The sequence below is a fragment of the Macrobrachium rosenbergii genome, chromosome 7 (genome assembly GCF_040412425.1).
Source record: "Macrobrachium rosenbergii isolate ZJJX-2024 chromosome 7, ASM4041242v1, whole genome shotgun sequence".
Classification (NCBI taxonomy): Eukaryota; Metazoa; Arthropoda; class Malacostraca; order Decapoda; family Palaemonidae; genus Macrobrachium; species Macrobrachium rosenbergii.
The window spans coordinates 862,501-882,511 of NC_089747.1; the positions used below are offsets into that span (position 1 = coordinate 862,501).

The 20,011-nt window shown below is 36.7% G+C and overlaps 2 protein-coding genes across 6 annotated transcripts in view; both read left to right on the forward strand.

Annotated features, from left to right (window-relative positions):
• Nucleotides 1–1,952, forward strand: part of LOC136839971 (probable insulin-like peptide 7) — a 9,905-nt gene extending 7,953 nt beyond the window's left edge. The window contains exons 4-5 of one of the 2 annotated variants that reach the window (XM_067106242.1): nt 1–86; nt 724–1,952. The exon at nt 1–86 is cut by the window's left edge and continues 44 nt beyond it. In XM_067106242.1, coding sequence (XP_066962343.1) covers nt 1–86; nt 724–925 — 288 coding nt within the window. In that variant the 3' untranslated portion in view covers nt 926–1,952. The remainder of the gene's footprint in view (nt 87–723) is intronic. The other variant, XM_067106241.1, reaches the window with a different exon arrangement.
• A 2,566-nt stretch (nt 1,953–4,518) lies between these two features.
• Nucleotides 4,519–19,758, forward strand: LOC136839972 (solute carrier family 15 member 4-like). Of its 4 annotated transcripts, XR_010853485.1 has the most exons (15): nt 4,519–4,864; nt 7,165–7,284; nt 9,916–10,037; nt 10,361–10,450; nt 11,256–11,395; nt 11,720–11,841; nt 12,280–12,442; nt 13,351–13,513; nt 14,027–14,177; nt 14,502–14,642; nt 15,611–15,737; nt 17,113–17,194; nt 17,367–17,491; nt 17,829–18,736; nt 18,821–19,758. XR_010853485.1 is itself a non-coding variant. In XM_067106243.1 (14 exons), exons 2-14 carry the CDS (start codon nt 7,242–7,244, stop codon nt 18,302–18,304), a joined length of 1,947 nt encoding a protein of 648 aa, XP_066962344.1. In that variant the 5' UTR covers nt 4,560–4,864; nt 7,165–7,241; the 3' UTR covers nt 18,305–18,639. The 4 variants fall into 4 exon arrangements, 1 of the variants encoding a protein (XP_066962344.1); XR_010853486.1 differs by lacking the exon at nt 7,165–7,284 and having other exon boundaries at nt 4,528–4,864; XR_010853487.1 differs by lacking the exon at nt 7,165–7,284 and having other exon boundaries at nt 4,552–4,702.
• The last annotated feature ends 253 nt before the right edge of the window (nt 19,759–20,011 follow it).

Genomic DNA, 20,011 nt, shown 5'->3' on the forward strand with positions numbered 1-20,011 from the left:
GCCAATGCAGTTATGACCTACCCTCCGTCGTCAACGGATGTCCGACCGTCCCTCCCTGACACTGGCCAAAACGCAGAGGAAGGAAGGTGGGTTCTAAATTCTTTTTTTTTGACGAAAATAACACTGAGTTATTGTAGGTGAAGTTATTATCTATTTCAAGGGTATTTGAAAATGACAGGTAGGCAACCAGAATATTGGTGAGGACTCCTTGATTGTAAATCTTGATATGTTGTGAAGGATACAATTAAAATCTTTAAGTTTAAGGATTTTCAGTGTATATTTAACTACATATCAAGATAAAGGTGCTTGGTGAACCCTCATCTTTAAATAAAGTGACTGTTTTTCATAGTCTTCAAGAATAATGTTGTCTAGGGATCAGTAACTTGGCTGAGAAAGGGTGCCACACTTTATTTTTTTTTTTTCAAGAAGTAAAGCATTTTCTTTGTTATTCAGATACTTCAGATATCTTTGAGTGAATCCATATTTAGATATGGGCTTTGTATCTGAATTTCCGGTTATATCTACCCTCGCAGTAATTAACCAATTACTATTTTTAGTGTAAAGAAATAATTTCCTCTCCAGTTAAATAAATAATCAGTTTCATTCAGAACATCATTGAGAAAATGAAGAATTAAAAAATCGTAATGTTAACAAAGCGAGAAAGGGTACATTCTGAAAAATGTCACAGAGATGATGGAATTTTTTACTTTCTGCTGTTTTCAGGTCCCCCTTCCTAAGCGTCCAGCAAGCTAACCTTTTCGTGACCACCTGGGTTAGGGGAGGCGGTCCTGTACACGGTCGACGTCGTAGGCAGTCCCAATCAATCACTTCGGAGTGTTGCACAGCGGCTGGTTGCACTTGGGAGGAATATGCTGAATACTGTCCTACCTCCAGCAGAGTGCGGCCTGGTGTTATACCAATCTAATGTGTAGAATTTTGTCCAACTCCCAGCAGAGTACGACCTGGCCTAGAGTTATACCAAGTTAATGTGTCAAATGTTTACCAACTAGTAGCAGCATACAGCCTAGCCTAGATTATACCAATCTAACGTGTAGAATTTTGTCCAAGTTACAGCAGTGTGGCCTGGAGTTATGCCATTCTAATTTGTAGAGCATTATCCAACTTCTAGAGGAGTACAGCCTGGAGTGATGCCAAATTAATATGTCGAACGTTGTCCAGCTACTAGCAGAGTATGGCCTGGCACGGAATTATGCCAGTCTGATTTGTTGAATGTTAACCATCTCCAGCAGGGTACAGCCTGAAGTTATACTAAGCTAAATGTAGGATGCTGTCCAACTCCCAGAAGAGTATGACCTAGAATAATACCAATCAAAATAATGCACCAGATGCTGTCCCCATCTCTGACAGTTTCTGAAGCTTAACTCTGAACAGGCATCTCACCTGTTGTAGTTACTGTAGTTTTTGCTTGATTTGGCCAACGAACTGAGTCTCAAGAGCTTTCATGTCTTGAAACAGTATCTATTTGCTTTGCACTCATTTTAAAATCAATGCAGATTTTCATTGTCCCGAATTCATGAGTTAAGATTGAGGTTTAGTCCTAGACAGTCCCCTCTATTTTTAGTCAAATTTAAACATTCAGGGTGCCCATACTCTGAGAGCTGTTTTACAACTGGGGTAAATTCTGTCAGATTCAACTGACAGAAAGTACAGGCTGTGTTGGTTTCCTGTCACTGGTAAACACCTGATAAAGTAAGCTCTGAAGCAGCTCTCAGTGTAACCAGCCCCAAGCAGGATCTCAGTCACACGAAATCATGTTGAAGTCAGATCACAATGGCTGATGTGATCTTACCTCACAAGATTAAGACTGTGGTCGACCGTTCCCAAACCAGTCACTGAAAAGAAAGTTGATGATCAAATGTAAATATAAAAAAAGAAATCCATTGTCTGCATTAACTTGGTAGTATTCAGAAATATATATACGCATGCAATGATTTCCATAGATTCACTTAGTCACCTATGCTCAACAATGCAGTTACTTAATGGTCTAGTGTAGTAGGCCTAATGTACAGTACCATCTAAGTAGAAATTAAAAGAAATATACGAACAGGAGTGTGACCTTCAACCTTACAGAGAGAATAACAGAACAAATGCTCAGATACTTGTATGAAAACATGTAGAGTAGTACAAGTACTCGTAGGAGACTTGTATGATAGCATGAGTAGTTCAACTACTTGTAGGAGGCTTGTATGATAACATGAATAGTTCAACTACTTGTAGGAGACTTGTATGATAGCATGAATAGTTCAACTACTTGTAGGAGACTTGTGTGATAACATGAATAGTTCAACTACTTGTAGGAGACTTGTATGATAACATGTAGAGTAGTACAACTACTTGCAAGAGACTTGTATGAAACAATGTGGAGTAGTACAAGTACTTGTGGGAGACTTGTATGATAACATGCAGAGTAGTACAAGTACTTGTGGGAGACTTGTATGATAACATGTAGAGTAGTACAATTACTTGTGGGAGACTTGTATGATAACATGTGGAGTAGTACAACTACTTGTAAGAGACTTGTATGAAACAATGTGGAGTAGTGTAAGTACTTGTAGGAGACTTGTATGATAACATGAGTAGTTCAACTAATTGTAGGAGACTGTATGAAACGATATGGAGTAGTAATAGCAAGCTGTTTTTGGGTAGATAGCTTACAGTGCTGCACTGTATTTCCAGCCACTTACAGGAGACTTGTATGAATACAGTAACTGTAGATTCAACAGAAAGCCATTTGCTGTTATTATTATTATTCAGAAATAAACGCCTATTATTATGGAACAAGCCTACAGGAGCCAGTGACTTGAAATTCAAGCTTCCAAAGAACGTGTTCAACTGCTGAATACAGTGCTTTCACTGTCTTCTGTAGTATGGTGCATATTAGGTTTACGCGTAGCTAAGACTAACTTGGAATTTTGGGCCGTGACTCCATTTGGAACTCACCTAATGCCTCGGTCGTCATATCAGAACACAAGAATGAAATATTTTGGAGCTATTGTCTGTAATAACTGGGTAGGTCGTTGTAGCATACGAAAGAGAATTACCATGATAAATGATGCCCAGAGTTGGGTAAGAAGTATTTAAAAACAGTTCTAACAAGAGAGAGAGAAAAATAGAGATTTGAATATGAACACACACACACACACAAAAAATAGGATTTGAATATGAACAGAGAGAGAGAGAGAGAAAAAGAGATGAGAGAGAGAACAGAGAGAGAGAGAGAGAGAGATAGTAAAACCTATGGGGAAAATAAAGACTGGATCATCTATGGGTTGCAAAAACAGGTCTACTAAATGAGATGTCTTTGAAACCCTAATTATATGAAAGAAGTATCACGTAAAACAATAATAAAAAATGAGAACAGTGAAAAAAAAAAAACAATGAAAGTGGGCGGGACACAGGATGCCAGAGCCATACAGTGGCTAATCGCTAACAGTTACTTACATAATTCATCTGCAACGCTAATCTAACGGTTCTTCGAAAACCTGCTCAGATTAGCATGTTGTATTCCGCGCCTGTATTGGAATCTTGTATCTAAAGGCACTTGAGCACTTATTCAAGTGTTTACAAGTATTTAAGTATACATGGATGTGAAGTTTATTATAGCGTTGCAGTTCTTAATTCATTTGTTTAATTACATTTTCCTTTTTAACAAGCTGTGTTTTCATTAAAAAAAATATGAACAACTTTTACGTTGACGGGCTGACAAAATGTTTACAAATGTGTGTGCGTGTGGTGTGTATGTACTCGTATATGTACGAAAGTGAAAGCAAAAGAATGTGTTGTAACAGAGACTTCTCATACACTATTAATAAACAATAGAGATGATGACGATGAAATTAATCATTATTCAAAAATGGAAGAATGGATGTCCTACTGAAGATGGTGGCCCATGCCGTTCATGGAATAGCCTACGATTAATCAGTGAATCATTACATTTATTTTGTATAATTTCTTATTTGTCCCTCACCCTAGATTATAATTTACCGTTATAAAATATTCACAACCGCTCTCTCGCATAACATAACCGAAATATGGTGGAAATCATCGAATTACGACGCGAGAATGAGTCATCAACATTATAAATGAGAAACATTATAACATTACCCATCCTAAATGACAGTTCACTGCGGTGGGTTCATTTTGCGTATCTTATTTCTTCATCATTATAGACTATCATATATTATTAGAATGTATTCAAAGCCACCATCTCTCATAACATAACTGAACTGATGAAAATAATCGATTTATGACTCGACAATGAGGACAAGAAACGCTTCAAGATTGATTATCCTAAGGACAGCTCCTTACGGTGGGTTCATTCGGGTATCTTATTTCTTCATCGTTCTAGACTGTTATATATAATTTTAAAACGTTAATGGTAACTAAATCTCTTAATTTAATCGATTTTACGTGGAAATAATCGAATTATCACTCGAGAATTAGCATTAGAAACGCCATGAACGAGGAACACTACGAGAACTCCTTACGGTGGGCTGTAAACAAAACGTAAACAAAAGCGACCGAAGGGATAATAACACAATGACAGCTGAGGCTAAAGGGCGATAATAACCCGTCCTGAGGAACCGCCGTGACAATTACTCATCTTCGGCATGAACGGAAGGGAAATTACGCCCAGAATCTGAGATTATTCATCGGCCGACATTGTGGAATCAGGAAAGAGGTATTCTTCTCACACACGTGATCACGGGATCGTTCCGAGAGGAAGGGAGGAGAGAGAAAAGAAGAAATAAATTCGGGGGGTGAGTCAGTCAGTCAGGCCCAGTCGGAAGCAGCGGCTGGAGCAGATCCGCGGGAAGAGACGATTACTATTTTTTTGTTTCCGGTGAGTAATGTTATCTGACCTTTGTGTGTGTGTGTGTGTGTGTTTTGTGTTTGTGTGTGTGTTTTTTTTAAAGGGTGTAGGCTTGGCCCATGGCTTAGTGTGCCGACAGGCGTTTGTGTGTGTGTATGTTTTTCCCTGAAAGGGTGTAGCTTAGTGTCCCGTCAGTGCTTTGTGTTTTTGTGTGTGTGTGTTTTTTTGTGTGTCTTTGGTTTCGGAAAGGGTGTAGCTTAGTGTCCCGTCAGTGCTTTGTGTTTTTGTGTGTGTCTGGTTTGAAAGAGTGTGTGTGTCAGTGCTGTGTTTTTTTGTGTGTGTGTTTTTTTTTTCTGTGTGTCTGGTTTCTGAAAGGGTGTAGCTTAGTGTCCCGTCAGTGCTTTGTGTTTTTGTGTGTGTGTGTGTGTTTTTTTGTGTGTCTTTGGTTTCTGAAAGGGTGTAGCTTAGTGTCCCGTCAATCCTTTCTATGGGTGTGATTGTTTTTTGTGTGTTTTGTAAGGGCATAGCTTCGTAATTCTTTACAAAAGGTCCGCATCAGTATTTGGTGTTTGTTTGATGTGTTAGGTTGTGTGCTCCCAAGGGGTCGCAGAGCAAAGCCCCGCTAGGCCTAGGTAGGGGCAATGCACTGTAGTTAGGTTAGTGGTTGTGTTAAGTTACTGTACATATTAAGGGGTTTTGTATTATTTTAGTAAGGTCAAACACCAAATATTGATGCGGACCTTTTGTAAAGAATTACCCATAGCTTTGTGTGTTTTGGAAGTCTAGTGATAATCAGTCCTTTGTGTGTGTGTTTGTGTTTTTGTTTATTGAAAGGGTGTAGCCTATTGTGGCATCAAGGTGTGTTTGTGTTTGTTTGTGTTTTGAAAGGGTGTAGCCTAGTGTGGCATCAAAGTTTTGTATATAGCTTATGGTATACATAGACTAGGCTGGGTCATTTGCTGCAGGGATGGCTGTTCCTGAGGGCTGCTGAAAAGCTTTTGGGTTCGGCTGTGATGCTGTCGGGCATAGCTTCCCATCCAGTAAGAGCTAAGTAGACATAGGGCATTATTCATCTGACTGTTGCGTAGTGAAGGATAGTTTAGGCTGGCAGGGCCAAGTTATGTAGCTGCTAGCGTAGGCTAGGTGAAAGGAAATTGCCGTAGTGGAATGACTGCATACTGGGCGGTGTAAGTAATGTTTGTCCTCAGAATTACCAAAAAATGTAATATTTCACATCCTAACCTTCCATTATCCTAACTTAACATATGGCATTGTGCCATGACATTTTCAATATTTTTGGCCATTTCTAAGATAGGATATAATCATCCCCTCCCACCCCGAGACTGCAGTCTACCAGGGATCATTATTGCTGAGTAGTACCTAACAGTAGGCTACTAAAAGCTTCTCATCCAAAGAGAGATAAGTAGGCATAGGGCATTCATTACTCATCTGTGGTGTATTGAATAACAAAAGATACTTTAGGCTGGCTATCTATGTTTTGTTTGCATAGCTGTTAGGTTAAGGTAGGCCAAGTGGAAATGTGGTACTGTAGCCTGTGACTTGGTTAAAATGTTTTGTACATTTAGCCCATGTTGTGCTAATCATAAATTTATTTTACCAGTAGGCTAAAGAAAATTCAAGTGGTGTCACTGTGCAGTTGATTGTGCTCAGAATCAGAACTAAATAGTCGAGCACCAGTGGACGATTGTTCATAATTGCTAGGGGCGATGCAACACACTCTTCCAGGAATGAATGCACAGGGCAGTTAGGCCTTTCTCTAAAGTGTTTACTTTATTGCTCTTTGTTATTGTTGTGAGAGTAAAGATCGACACCCAAAAGAGTATCATGATAGCAAATTGATACATCTGCAATGTAACAGTGTTAGAATTTTAATGAGCTATTTCAGTTACAAAGCAAGTCCATACTAGGTAATGCACAGTAAGCTATTGTAGTTATAAGAAAGGTGATAAATACTGTATTAAGTTTTTATCATGCTGTTTGTGGCTATAATTACAAAATATGACAATTTTGATTTGTTTTACAAACAAAATAGGTCAATCTAATACAGTATCTTAGTTCACAATAGGTTTAGTAAGCTATCTAATTAAAACTGGATGATTATTGTTACAAACAAGAACTCACATTTTCTGTTGCTGTTTTGTACATTGTTACATTCATTATTGCACTGCTTATTCATTTTCATAATCAAGTATTGCTATTTCTCTGTATTACTGTAGCCACAATTTGTGACAAGAATTCTATCTTCCTAACTATCTTTAGTTCCTTCCTTTACCTATTATTGTAAACATCATTATCATATTTTCTTACAGATACTGTAAAATAGTGCCTTAAAGGCACATCACATTCCAGTTGGAAATATTTCCTCTTTGCTGTACATGTGTTTATCATGCCAAATGAAAGGACGCCATTGTTATCACGGCATCCATCAGGTATTTTCGTAATTTTAAGATGCCCCGTAACGTGCACCTAACAATGCCTGCATTTTGGACGAAGCTGTTACCTAACCTTAGCCCCCTGCACAGGTATCTTGGAAATGTTAGGAATTTGTGGTTACTGCAAATCTAGGACTTGACAGTGAATCAAATTGGTTCTTAAAGCATGGTAGGAAATTACATTGAAATGGTTAAACTTTTGTAGATGGTAGTAACTTTTGCACTTTTAAGGAGAGGTAATCTCATTTTTTTGCATGCATCATTGTTTATAATTTCCCCAGTTCCTTGAAAAGTACTCTTGATGAATGAATATGTCTTAGGCAAGGGAAAATTAACACAGAAATGCGCATACGAGCGGCCCACTTACTACATGTACTGAGGAAATTGATGCGTCTCGTATTGCCCGTTTCTATAAATATATTTCCCTCTGCACTCAGTCATTCAAATGTTGTTCATGCTTCTGTTTACACTGATCCGTAAAATCTTCCACCTCGAGAGAGATACATTCAATAATGTGGTCAGTAGATATCTTTCTTTGCAATTATGGCAGTTATCAGGATTGCTCTGTAAAACGTTAATTCATCAGTGTTGTTCTGCGACCTTTATGATTGTATTACTGAGGTCAGAACACTCCAGTGTCTTGCATGCTGTACAGAACCTTTGCTTTGCTTTTAATAAGATGAATTAGTAGCTTGCTGAAAATTACAACCGTAGAAATATGATGCATGTCACTTCACATACTTAACATTATCTAACAAATTCAAACTATGTTAACCCAGCATCCAGTTATGTTCTTATTATATATTTATGGTTTGTGTATGTCGACCATGGACGTGAGGTAAGGTATAGATTTTTGCATGCATTAGTTATAAATGTCCGTTTTGACTTTTGTTCTGTTATCTGTGATAAGTTATTGAAACATTTTGTTGTTTTCAGGTGTAATTATATTGGACAGTATTGCATATTATGTATTCTTTGTTTGATTTTAAAGTTATAAACCAATGGAGCCATGTAAAATATGGTTGTCTGAATACCTGTTGTTGTTTTGAGATATGTGATAAAATGTATACAATACTATCTTTCTTCTGTGAATGTATGCTAATTATAGTTGTAGGTAGCCTTGTTATTTTCATCTAATATAAGTTAACAGTTTTTTAACCAGAATTATCATGATTATGACTCTCTCTTGCTGTCATAGTTTCATTGAAATGCACTCAGTCTCAGCGTCTTTCAAAAGGTGTCATTTGTAAACATACAGCTAAAGTTTGGGATTTAATAACAAAAGGCTTGTTTCCTTGTTCTGATGTTTTGTAAATAATGTACAGTTGTTGTCAGACTTCTCGTACTTTTTATGGACTTTCATTATTGTTTAAGAAATTTTAAATAGTTCAGCAATTAATATTTGTTGCATTTTGATATATTTTCACAATTTTTTCTATTTTCTTTCAATGTTCAAGTTTTGATCATTATGCTGTTTTCTGCAGCTTAATTTGTTTTGTGTTACTGGTGTACTGTGGCTCTATAACGTTCCTGTCATTACCAGTAGAGCTGTGGTAAGGTTAAGTATTTGTATTGTTACTCTAAGTACTTTTGGAATTTGACAGATGTGTTTTTAGGACCCTTGTGTCGTGGTTTGAAAGCGATGATGATGATCTTAGGTATGTGTAGGAAATCAAAATGCTACTGGTGGGTCTTCTTTGTAGATATGTAAAGTGGATGACACTGTGGAAGTTTTCTGCTCTGGAGGTGCATCCATAATTCAGCAATTAGAAGCAGAAATGTGCACTTTGGTGGTAAAACCATTGCCTTGTATGTAGGAATCTTCCTCAGCATGAGAGGAATACTCCTACATCAAAGGCAATGGTTTGTGTCTCCATATGAGCAATTCTGCTTCCAACTGCTGAATCAGGGATGCACTTTAAGAACATACGACATTAGAATACAGATTACTTGAAAAAATTTGATGCTTTAGCTGTGACTGTTGAGGGGAAAACAGTTTAGTGGTAAATATGTTTGGCAGTCAGATGATGAACATAATGAGATTGTGAAAGTTTTTGTGTTTTGAAGTAGATAGAAACTTTGTGATGTAGTTAACCTGCAACAAACATCTAAATTTTGGACCATCTGATGAATGAATGTTTCATTTTCATTTAGGAACATTGGTATTAAATTTGTTATATAAAGGTTTAGATCTCTTGTCCTTGGAGACTAGTGATGATTCTCTTATCTGACTGGTCTAAAGTTGGATTCCTCTGGCTAGTAAATTGGATATAGTGTCAGGAAATTAGGCTGTAGATCTTCCTGCCTTAATTTAAAATTAAAATTTTTTTTAATCTTTACAGGTACAGTAGTCTATATACCCTTTTACAACAAGAAATATTAATTCCTATATACTTCTGGGCTGAATAAATGATTAATATTTCTCTGTGAAACCAATTCAGTTAACATAAACTTGGAACAGGATTCATTTGTGACAAGAAAGTGCATGATTTTATTTCAGTCAGAACATATACAGGTACTACTTCTGTTGTTATAGTGATAAGAGCGTTACAACTTTTAGTAATGCATCTCATTCTAGATTTACAGTGTTTTCATTGTCTCGCTGACAGCTCCTTCTTCTCTTCCCAGCGATGGATGCCGGGGAAGCGCGAAAGCAAGTCATCGCGACGATTGTTATATTGATTGTTCTTACTCTAGAAAGACTTGCGTATTATGCCCTAGCCACGAACTTCTTTTTGTTTTTGAATAAAGTGAGTATCGTCCTTTTACTTTTATGAATTATGTGTGTCATCATTATCGCTAGTCCACACAGGTGGGTAGTGCTGTCAGTGCACCTCACACTGTGCACTGTAGGTATCACTTAAGGTTCTTTGCAGTGTCCCTTTGACCCCTAGCTGCAACCCCTTTCGTTCCTTTGACTATACTGTACCTCCATGCATATTCTCTCTCATTTTACTTTCCATCCTCTCGTAACAATTGTTTCAATATTTTCAGCATTGGTTACATAATGATAGATACATAAAAAGTCATCGATACTACTGAATTTGAACTGTAAACTGCTTTTCGTTTTCAGGGTCCAGGACGGACCGCCGCATTGGGGATTCCTAGACGCGGCGAACGCTGTATTCAGATACATGCTGTACATGTCTGCCTTGCTTGGAGGGTAATTTGATTACACACCTCTTTTGATTGTAAATATAGAGCTTATGTCAGTGGTAGTCATTTGCTAAAGGACTGAAAGGTCACACCGTTATGGGTAAGGAGACAGTAATGTTTGAAATGGTGAGATACGACTGAATTTTTTCAGCCCTGTGGGAGAAGTAAAGCAAACAGATTGATATGGTGGTCTTAGAAGCATTATCAGGCGGTCAGCTCACTGTCATCGTCCTTTCCATTCAGGCCATGTCGATCCCTGATATATTTGTGAGTTTTAGATACTGTATTTTAAGATAGAAAAGTGCAAGTTTTACTTTTCTTTTTCTGCTGAAGCAAAATACCTGTAGCCTTTGATGGTATGTTTGCTACACTAAGCAGTAGAACTCATAAGCAGTTAAATTGTTGTAGATTTAAATAAGAAAGTTATATAAGTTGCCTCCAAGGTCTTTTCAATCACAATTACTGCTCATTTCTTCTTGAATATTATTACAGTATTTAGTGTAACCAGACAACTTAGGTAAAGTCACGCTACTACGAAGATCATGTCTTGCTAAATTCCTGGTGAGGTCACTATATTGAATTGTTCCACGTGATATCCTTGATGTATGGTATGTGAATTGTCAGAAATTAAAATAATTAAATGCACTGAGGAAGAAAAATGATGAGATAAATGTAAATACTAATACCACTTGATGTTATGGAAGGAAGAAAGATAGTGAGATAAACGTAAATAATACCACTTGATGATATGGAAGGTATATAGACTGGATGTTTTCCTGGTAGTCTTGGTAACATAATTCTCGAATTTTCAGATACATATCCGATGCATGGCTTGGGCGCTTCAAGACAATGGTATGTGGGTTTTTACTCTACATCAGTGGCTATATCTTACTAACACTCATGGCCGTGGATCGACTCCCTCGCATAATATGCGGAGAGAGAAGTTTTCTGAGTACGTTGTTACGTGTGTTTCGTTCTCTTCGTCTAACGTTTTGGTGACTTGTAAAAATAACTGTTTTGCTTCATTATGCATTGTGCTGTAATGAGAATTATATATTAGAAATATATATACAAATGAGAGCTTTTGACAACCTCCTTGATTCCCCTTCTCAGTCGAGCAAGAGGAATCGAGCAGGTTCTGGAAAGCTCTCATTTGTATATGTTCTGGAAAGCTCTCATTGGTATATGTATTTGCTCTCTCACCGCTGTGGATTTCTTCACCAATAAGAAGTATCTTGAGTATCTGTAAGTTGAGATATCCATTCTATCTCCACAGGTGAATCTCACAACTCAACTCCCAACGCGCCTTGCAAAACTGCGGTGTATATATCCGTAACGATAGTTGGCCTGGGAGTTGGCATCGTTAAAAGCAATATTGCTCCTTTTGGGGCTGAGCAGGTGAGGATACTAGTGAGGAATATTGACTTTTAGTCTGAATGATTAGATTATTAATAGGGAAGGTTCCTTTAATTTTTAGAGAAAAGTTTTTTCACATTACATTTCTAAAAAGGATAACTGTTGTTTTGTAATTAGAGTACATATACTGTATATTGCTTTTCAAACTTTATTTCTTTTCACAAATAGGCCTTCTGTGTGGCTTACTCCTAAGAGACCACAGAGTTAGGTACAAGTGTTGAAGACATGGCATCAGCTATTGATTGTGACTGAATCGCAGCAGAGCTGAAGTCATTTTTGAACGCAGGTCCAATAAGGACTTGCCGATGCTTGTTATTTTGTCCCCTTTATGGATTTTACCTGAAACATCACAGCATAAGAAACGTGTAAAACCAGGCACTATTGAGATCACCAATACCTTATCTTCATTGACTTTTGCAGCTCAAAACTGCTGATCCCCAGAAGACCCGCTCATTCTTCTCGTGGTTCTACTGGTGCATAAACCTGGGGAGTCTTGTGGGAGTTGGCATCATTACTTACATTGAACAAGACAGTCCCGGAGTCTGTGTCAATGGCTTCTTCTGTGGCTACCTCATTGCATCAGGTAAGCTTCTGTGTATAGGAAGAAATGGAAACCTTATTGGGTTTCTTTTAGCCATTTGCTAGGGTGAATTACATTTGCAGTTTATCTGGCAGCTAGGATATGTTGTGTGATGCTTCTCATCTCCAGGATGATGCTGGTTCAGAATTCAGTAGCTCTAAAAGTTATTGAAGCATTTGGGTAGGTAAAGCCAATTCAGCCTCCGTTTCTCCAATTCCACTAAAAATTAGCTTTGAAAATAATAATTTATTACTACAGTTGGTGTACCATATAGCTTTTAAAATTTTGTTGGAGTTATACGATCTCCACCTGCTCAATATTAGCGTAAGTACAAAATTGTGTGAACGGGGGCCTTCAAGTTCAAAGGTAAATGAACCATCAGTGATAATTTACATAAAGCTGTTATTTCAAGTTGATTACAAGTACAAGCAATAGGGGAATCAAGTTGATCGTTATCAAACTTTTGCCCTCTTCATGACGAAGACTGAATTTTTGTTATGTGACCGCACCTACTGGCACACAGATAAGATATAGGTGTATGCTTTGGCATTAAAACTACAAGAACAGTAATATTGCAGAGGAAAAAATGGAATTGTGTGTAATATCCCAGAAAAACATCTTATAGCTTCGATTATAATTTATGGAACAGAATCAGGAATGCATAATTTAATAGAGCATCACCAGGTCTTACTAGCATAGATTGTGGATAGCAGATTGTTCTTAATTTATTGCTTTTTCAGAGAATTAATGATTGCTCATTGACTGAGACAGTGTGGTTGTTCTGTCTTAATGGTTTGCACAGTCCCACCTCAAACTAGAAAGTAGTTTGATTCAAGTGCAAACATTTTTCTCATGTGATTATCCTTGAATGTTCGTAATAAAAAATGATTGTATGTATTTGTTCTCCACAGTCTGTCTGGTGCTGGCAATGATACTCTTCATTGCCGTAATGCCCTGCTACCATATAGTCCCACCTGAAGGAAGTGTCATCGGAAACATTTTGAAGATCATATGGGAGGCGTTGGGTGCTCAGGTCAGACACTGGCGACATGGACGCCGGAATGTGAATGCTAAGTACGTGAGTTTATCACCATTTATTAGATCTTTTTCTAGAAATTTGTGTAATAGTTGGAATTTATTTTTGTGTGTGGGAATATGGAAACTGATGCATGCTAAATTCGTAGATTTTGCCATGATTTAAATTTGATCACTGATGTATCATTAATGTGCCTTCCAGCAGAATATTTATGACGCTAAGGATTTTGTTGTCAAGTATTTTTTCAATTGGGTTTTTGTTTTATTTTTGTCCATAGAAATATAGAAATTGATGTCTGCAAAATTCATAGATTTAGTCACAATTTTAAAAGCATTGTTGATGTATAGTTCATGTGTCTTCCAACAGAGTAACATTCATGATGTTAAGAACAGTATTGTCGAGTATGTGTTGTAATTTTTTTCTGTTTTCGTAAACAGTCCTGTACGCGTTATTGAGCATTTATTGTAGTTTGTTTTTTTCTGTTTTTGTAAACAGTCCTCTACCTGTTAACAAGTATCTGTAGTAATTTGTTTCTTTGTTTTTGTTGACAGTCCCCTACACATAGAACCAAGATTTCTAGATAGAGCTAAGATCAGATTTGGTGGATCTTTCCACGAATTGGCTGTGGATGATGTTAGAAGTCTGGGAAAGTTACTAACGGTGTTCACTGCTCTGTTGCCCTATTGGCTTGTATATTTTCAGGTAAGGTGCAATTGGTATGATAGTTGTTTTAGGTCTGCTTGTGGTACATGGATTAATTAAAGTTTGTTTTGGGTTTCTGTGGATTTTGGGAAATTAGTGCCTTTTTGAATCATAGAATGGTATTTCTGTAAAACATTTTTTGTGCCTTTTTTATCAATTTTTCTGTATGATATTTAGATCCTCTTGTGGTACATGGCTGAATTAAAGCCTGTATTTTCCTGTGATTTTTGGGAAAGCAATGAGGCCTTTTTGAATGGTATTTCTGTAAAACAAACTTTTTTATTTGAGCCTGTTTTACCAATTTTTCTTATTGCCTCGTTCCAGATGGAGACCAGCTTTCAAGCACAGGGGCTACACATGCGATTTGATCTCTTTGGTACCAACGAAACAAATAAAACTCTGCAAGAAGATTATTCATTGGATACCCCTTTGGATGATGATAACGTTGGTTTATTGAAGTTTAGTGTAAGTAATTACGTTATCTTTTTACGAGTGCCAGCGGTTTGGTTTGGTAAATTTGCGTGAGAAACTCTGTCATTGGTTTTTATCTTGTCTGTGATAGATTTGCAGTCAGTATTGCTCGACTTTTGTGAAGAAATCCTGACGTCTGATGTACGTACTTTGCATGGGATAAAGGCGTTCTCTTTATTAGTGCTGTGGAAGAGATTCTAGTGTGTTAATAACTTATGTGTGACTGAGCGCTCATGTCCTCTTTCAGTATAAAATCACAATGACTTACAAATTAATTTAATTGAAAAGTTACAAAAAGATGAAAGATGCACGCCAGTGTTCTGCTGCATATCAACAGTACCATAAGAAGTTAAATATATTTATGATGGTCAGTGGGATTTTATATTAAACAGGCTTAGAATTACCATGAACTTTTCTTCCTCCGGATCCTGACATAACTGAATTTTATGGTAATTAGATATTAATACTTTTCCTGGTTGTATTGTCGTTACTACGTTCTTTCTTTTATATCGTCAGCTGAAATCTGTTATGAACAGAGTCAACAGACTATAAACCCAAGAGGGGTCCCGAAGGGAAATTAGCCTGCAGAGAGAGAGAGGGGGAGAGAGAAGTTCATGAAAAGTTGGTAAATAAGTAAATAAGAGGGAGTAGGAAATTTCTTCAACCCAGTGCACCTGAATTTAGGTGATGTGAGCAGAGAGCAGGAACAGATTTGATCCTCGCTTAAATATATGGAGATCAGAGGATTCCTCAGTGACATTACGCAAACTGTTTCACATTTTTGTTGTAGCCAAGATAAAACAACTTGCAAAATGAGTAGTGTTAAACCTTACACTGGAAAATGCCACACTGCTTGTAACAGCAGCCTAACGATGGGGGCTTGGGTACCTATTTCTACTTGTATATATTTTATGAATGAGCTTTTGTTAATTTAGAAATAACGTGAATTGTTTTCCCTTTAGGTACCAGCTGCATGGCTGACATTATTCAACCAGCTGTTTCTGATTGGAGCCATCCCAGTCGTGAGCAACTTCTTGTATCCTCGGCTGGATAGAGCTGGTATACGTGTTTCTGTCTTGTTCAGAATAGGTAAGTTGGGTTATCTATTGATGTTCGGTTAGCAGGAAAATTAGATTATTTTCTTCGTGAATAAAGCTGTGTGTGCTTTAACATTAATGGCAGTTCTTGGAAAATTGCTGATATTCTGAAAGATGAAAATTGATACACAACGTTTTATATATGAAGGTTAATCTACACGAACAATATGTTTACATAATTTACTTTATTATGCCAAAAGTTTGACAATCTAGAGTGCATAGTGAAGACTTCTTACACATTATTGGTGCAGAAATTATTGATGTCATTGATATACAAAACACTGCATCCAAAGTATTGATAGTTAAGGACCTCCCTGAGTTATTTGCCCAGTTCTTGTGCAATGTATTATATTTACCTTTGGAAGATAGCAATAACATTACCCATTCCTGTTTGTGAGTTTATTTTTCGCTTTCAAATTGTGATCCAGTAAAGTCAACATCCTTACGATGTATCTGGGACAGGATGCAAGTGTTACTCATCTTTTTCCAGGAATGCATTACATTTTTAAAGCATAAACGGCATTGTTATAACTTGGAATTTCTTGTAGTTCTGTAGTGTCAGATTAAGCATAAATGGAGATATACTTATAGTTGTACTTGAATATTCAAAGACTCAGATATTAAAGTAGATAAATTCATTGCTCATTTTACTTTTACTGTAAATTTAACATTATTATTATTATTATTATTATTATTATTATTATTATTATTAAAATTAGCTGACCAGGCCACTCAAATTAAATCTCAAATTTGATTATTATTATTATTATTATTATTATTATTAATAATTATTATTATTATTATTATTATTAGGAAAAGACCTTCTTTTATACAGGTTTTGTTAAACAAAATGGCAACAGCTGCATTTATTTTATATAGTAAGCTCACTTCGTCTTATCAATTGTTTTCTTGCACTGGAATGATTTTGAGAATTGACCGACATTCATATCCGATACGAATATCGGTCAATTGCTTGCAACCATTCCAAGCGCAAGAAAAAACAATTGATAAGAAACTGAGCGCTTACTATATAAAAATAAATGCTGTTGAAACTGCCATTTTGTTTAACAAACCTATTATTATTATTATTATTATTATTATTATTATTATTATTATTATTATTATCATCATTATCATCAAATTAGTTTGACCCGGCCACTGACAGTAAAAGTCTCATCTTGGTCAGAAAATGAAAGCTTGAGTTTTGCATTACTGGAAATTAACTGTTTTCAAATAGGCTACACAGTATATAGGGTAATTGCACAGATCCAGAGTTAAATTCTTTAGTTGACTTTGCTGGGGTAATCTGAAATATTTATGTATTCTTCTTATTTTCGTACAAAATGTTGTTACAATGTTCGTTTCAGGTATTGGAATGCTGTTCAGCATCCTGGCTGTGATGACTGCGGGTGGCCTCGAGTCGTACAGAATATACTTATGGAAACATGAGTAAGATACACCTGCAATACTTGCATTATTTGGCAGTTGCATATTTGAGCTTATCGTCTACAGTAAAACCAAATAGTAGTGGCTAGATTAAGGTGACATCATGTAAACATAATGAGAATTTGAATTTATAGCTAAACGGAAGTTGACTGATTGAATTTGTTTTTTATTTCAGCAATTCTTCTCACATTGAGCAGATCATTGGAAACGTTACCTACCACGCAGTCAACATATCCATTTTTTGGCAGATTCCTCAATATATATTAGTTGGGGCAGCAGAGCTTTTTGCTAGCATTGCAGGTAAATGAAATTGAATGTTTTTCATCATTATTCATTATACAGTATATATATATGAGTTATTTTCTTTATGGCAATGAAAAGGTCTGTTTATTGGTTTTGTTTTCCAAAAATGTGATTGAGAATAAGAGGTAAGTATGAGAGAATAAGAGGTAAGTATGATCAAGCAATGATGTGGCTGTGGATTGAATCAGACTGTCTACCATGTTTATTGATGTTAGCGCTTAGACCTTAAAAAATAATTATTTAAAGGTTGTGGTATAAGACGGTCAAGTCCCTTGAGATGACGCTGTCTGACGAAGCTACTGGATAATTTATTATTGCATCCTTCCCCTTACAGGGTTGGAATTTGCTTACTCGGCGGCACCCCGAAACTTCCAAGGAATGATCATGGGCATCTTTTACACGATGGAGGGCGTGGGATCCCTCTTGGGCACAGCCCTCCTTCATTTGGTCGCTCCCTTCTGGCTGAACAACATGACCGATTACGGGAACATCAACGACAATCACCTGGACTTCTACCTGTACTTCCTGGGCGTGTTGCAGATCACCACCTTCGTGATTTACTGCGGAGCGCTGTACATGCAGAAGTTCTCTCTGCGGCCGATCGTGATGCCTCCTCCGAGAAGGAGCAGGGCCGTGAGGAACCGCAGCATGTCCTGTGGCAGAGAGATCGACACCCACAGTTTGATAGAGGAGGAAGATGAGGACGAGATTGACGACGACGATGACGATGATGACGACAATGAGGTCTGGGGCGGAAGGGGGACTGCGAACAGTGCTTTAAAAAGGAACGACACGCAGCAGTTATTGTGAGAAGTTGTGATACTTTAAACTAAGGAATTTGTACTTTTTTTATTAGTGATATATAAATATACAATATATATATTTTGTATATAGTGTCTAATGTAGAGATCTAAGAAAAATGAAGTGATGCTTCTGTAATTTGAAATTACTCGTAATACTGTCATGTAATGCCTAACAGAATCAAATTGATTAACTTATTGTATTAGGTGAAGGCTTCTGCAGCTTTGGTGCCATTCTGTCATATTTGTGTTTGGGTCCACCACAGAATTATTATTGAGTTGTTATCTTTCTAACGGTTATTGACTTTGTTAATGTAAAGCAAATATTTGGAAATTTAGGAAAAATGTACAGTATTCATGTTGATTTTTTCAGGGTAAAGTGTCAGGCTGTGATATTGTCTTGGGTGCAGTTAAATTGGAGTTAAACTTGAATAATGGCTTAGTTAGTTTTGTAATTCAAGCAGACGTTAGATTGTTTAATAAAATGTCTGCTGTGGTGTTTGCTTTCATAGTTAATTGTGACCAGTACTGTACATGAAGTATGATTGTAATAAGTGCTTAAATTTTGTGAGACTACAATTTAATTACTGTTTACTGGGCTGAGATGTATTCCTTTTCAGAAATGTTTTGTGCCATGACCTAGAGGTCAGGCTGAATTACCAAAGAACGATCGGGTCAGTAAATGGAAACCACAAGTTAATTCCAATGTTGAAAGTAGAGAAACTTTTTGAAATTCAGTTGAAACTACAGTTTTGTGATACACTACAATGATGTATAAATCATGTCCTCAATTTATTCAGTAATCCACATCTTAATGAAACTTACTATTGACATCAGAGATAAATATGCGAGTATTGCTTAATTTGGCTGTCATTGTGACGTGTGAAGTCATCCCATATTTATCTAAACTGAAGGAAAGAGGAAGGCAGTTTTTTAGGCACGGATTAAAATTTTCCTGCACAAATGGGACTTGGAGTGATAACGAGGACAAAAACCTGAATATGACTGAATGGTATAAAGTGTTGTGTAGTCTCTCTTAGAATCTCAAAATGCCGTCTAGCTTTGACCATAATTCGAGTTGATAGAATTTTTTCTAATTTAGTTACCCACCAGTATTTTGTTTTCTAGAAACAGACTTTTCTTAGTAGTCCATATTTCAGGTACCTGTAGTACCAGATATTATTGCCGATAGTAGCACCAAGAATTTGGTTTGAACAATGATTTTCACTTACAGTAGCAGCAGCCTCAGTTTTGTTCCAGTATTTATAGATGGGCAATTTGCAAATGTCTTAGTGCATCATGGTGAATGAACTGACAAATCCCACACATATAAAAGACTTGTAGTTGCATTAGGATGAAGCTATTTTAGACAGAAACCATATATATATGAGAGAAGTCATTTCAAACAGAAACATGTTTTTATCTCAGCATTATACTTATTGTTTATTAAAAACTTTCCAAGTGTATTATTGTTTTGTTTTGTGAGCTCATAACCTCAGTTATTTGGGTTTAAATAAGTAGTTATTTAAGCTATATTGATAGTAGGATGTACTGTTAATATTGCTTTGTTTTTTAAAAGAATGACTGTGAAAAAATCATCCTTGGGAGGTTAATTCAGTGACACCACTTTCATCAGATCTCTTACGTAAGAGCCTTAACGTTGTTGTCAGTGCACCTCGTGCAGTGCACTGTAGGCATTACTTAAGGTTCTTCGCAG

What these genes read in the sequence shown, in the direction of transcription:
- LOC136839972 (XM_067106243.1), top strand. Translation starts at nt 7,242, where the DNA reads ATGCCAAATGAAAGGACGCCATTGTTATCACGGCATCCATCAG. An exon ending in TGGCTACCTCATTGCATCAG is followed by an intron (nt 12,443 to 13,350) that starts GTAAGCTTCTGT and finishes TGTTCTCCACAG; the next exon opens with TCTGTCTGGTGCTGGCAATG. An exon ending in TTGGTTTATTGAAGTTTAGT is followed by an intron (nt 14,643 to 15,610) that starts GTAAGTAATTAC and finishes TTTTCCCTTTAG; the next exon opens with GTACCAGCTGCATGGCTGAC.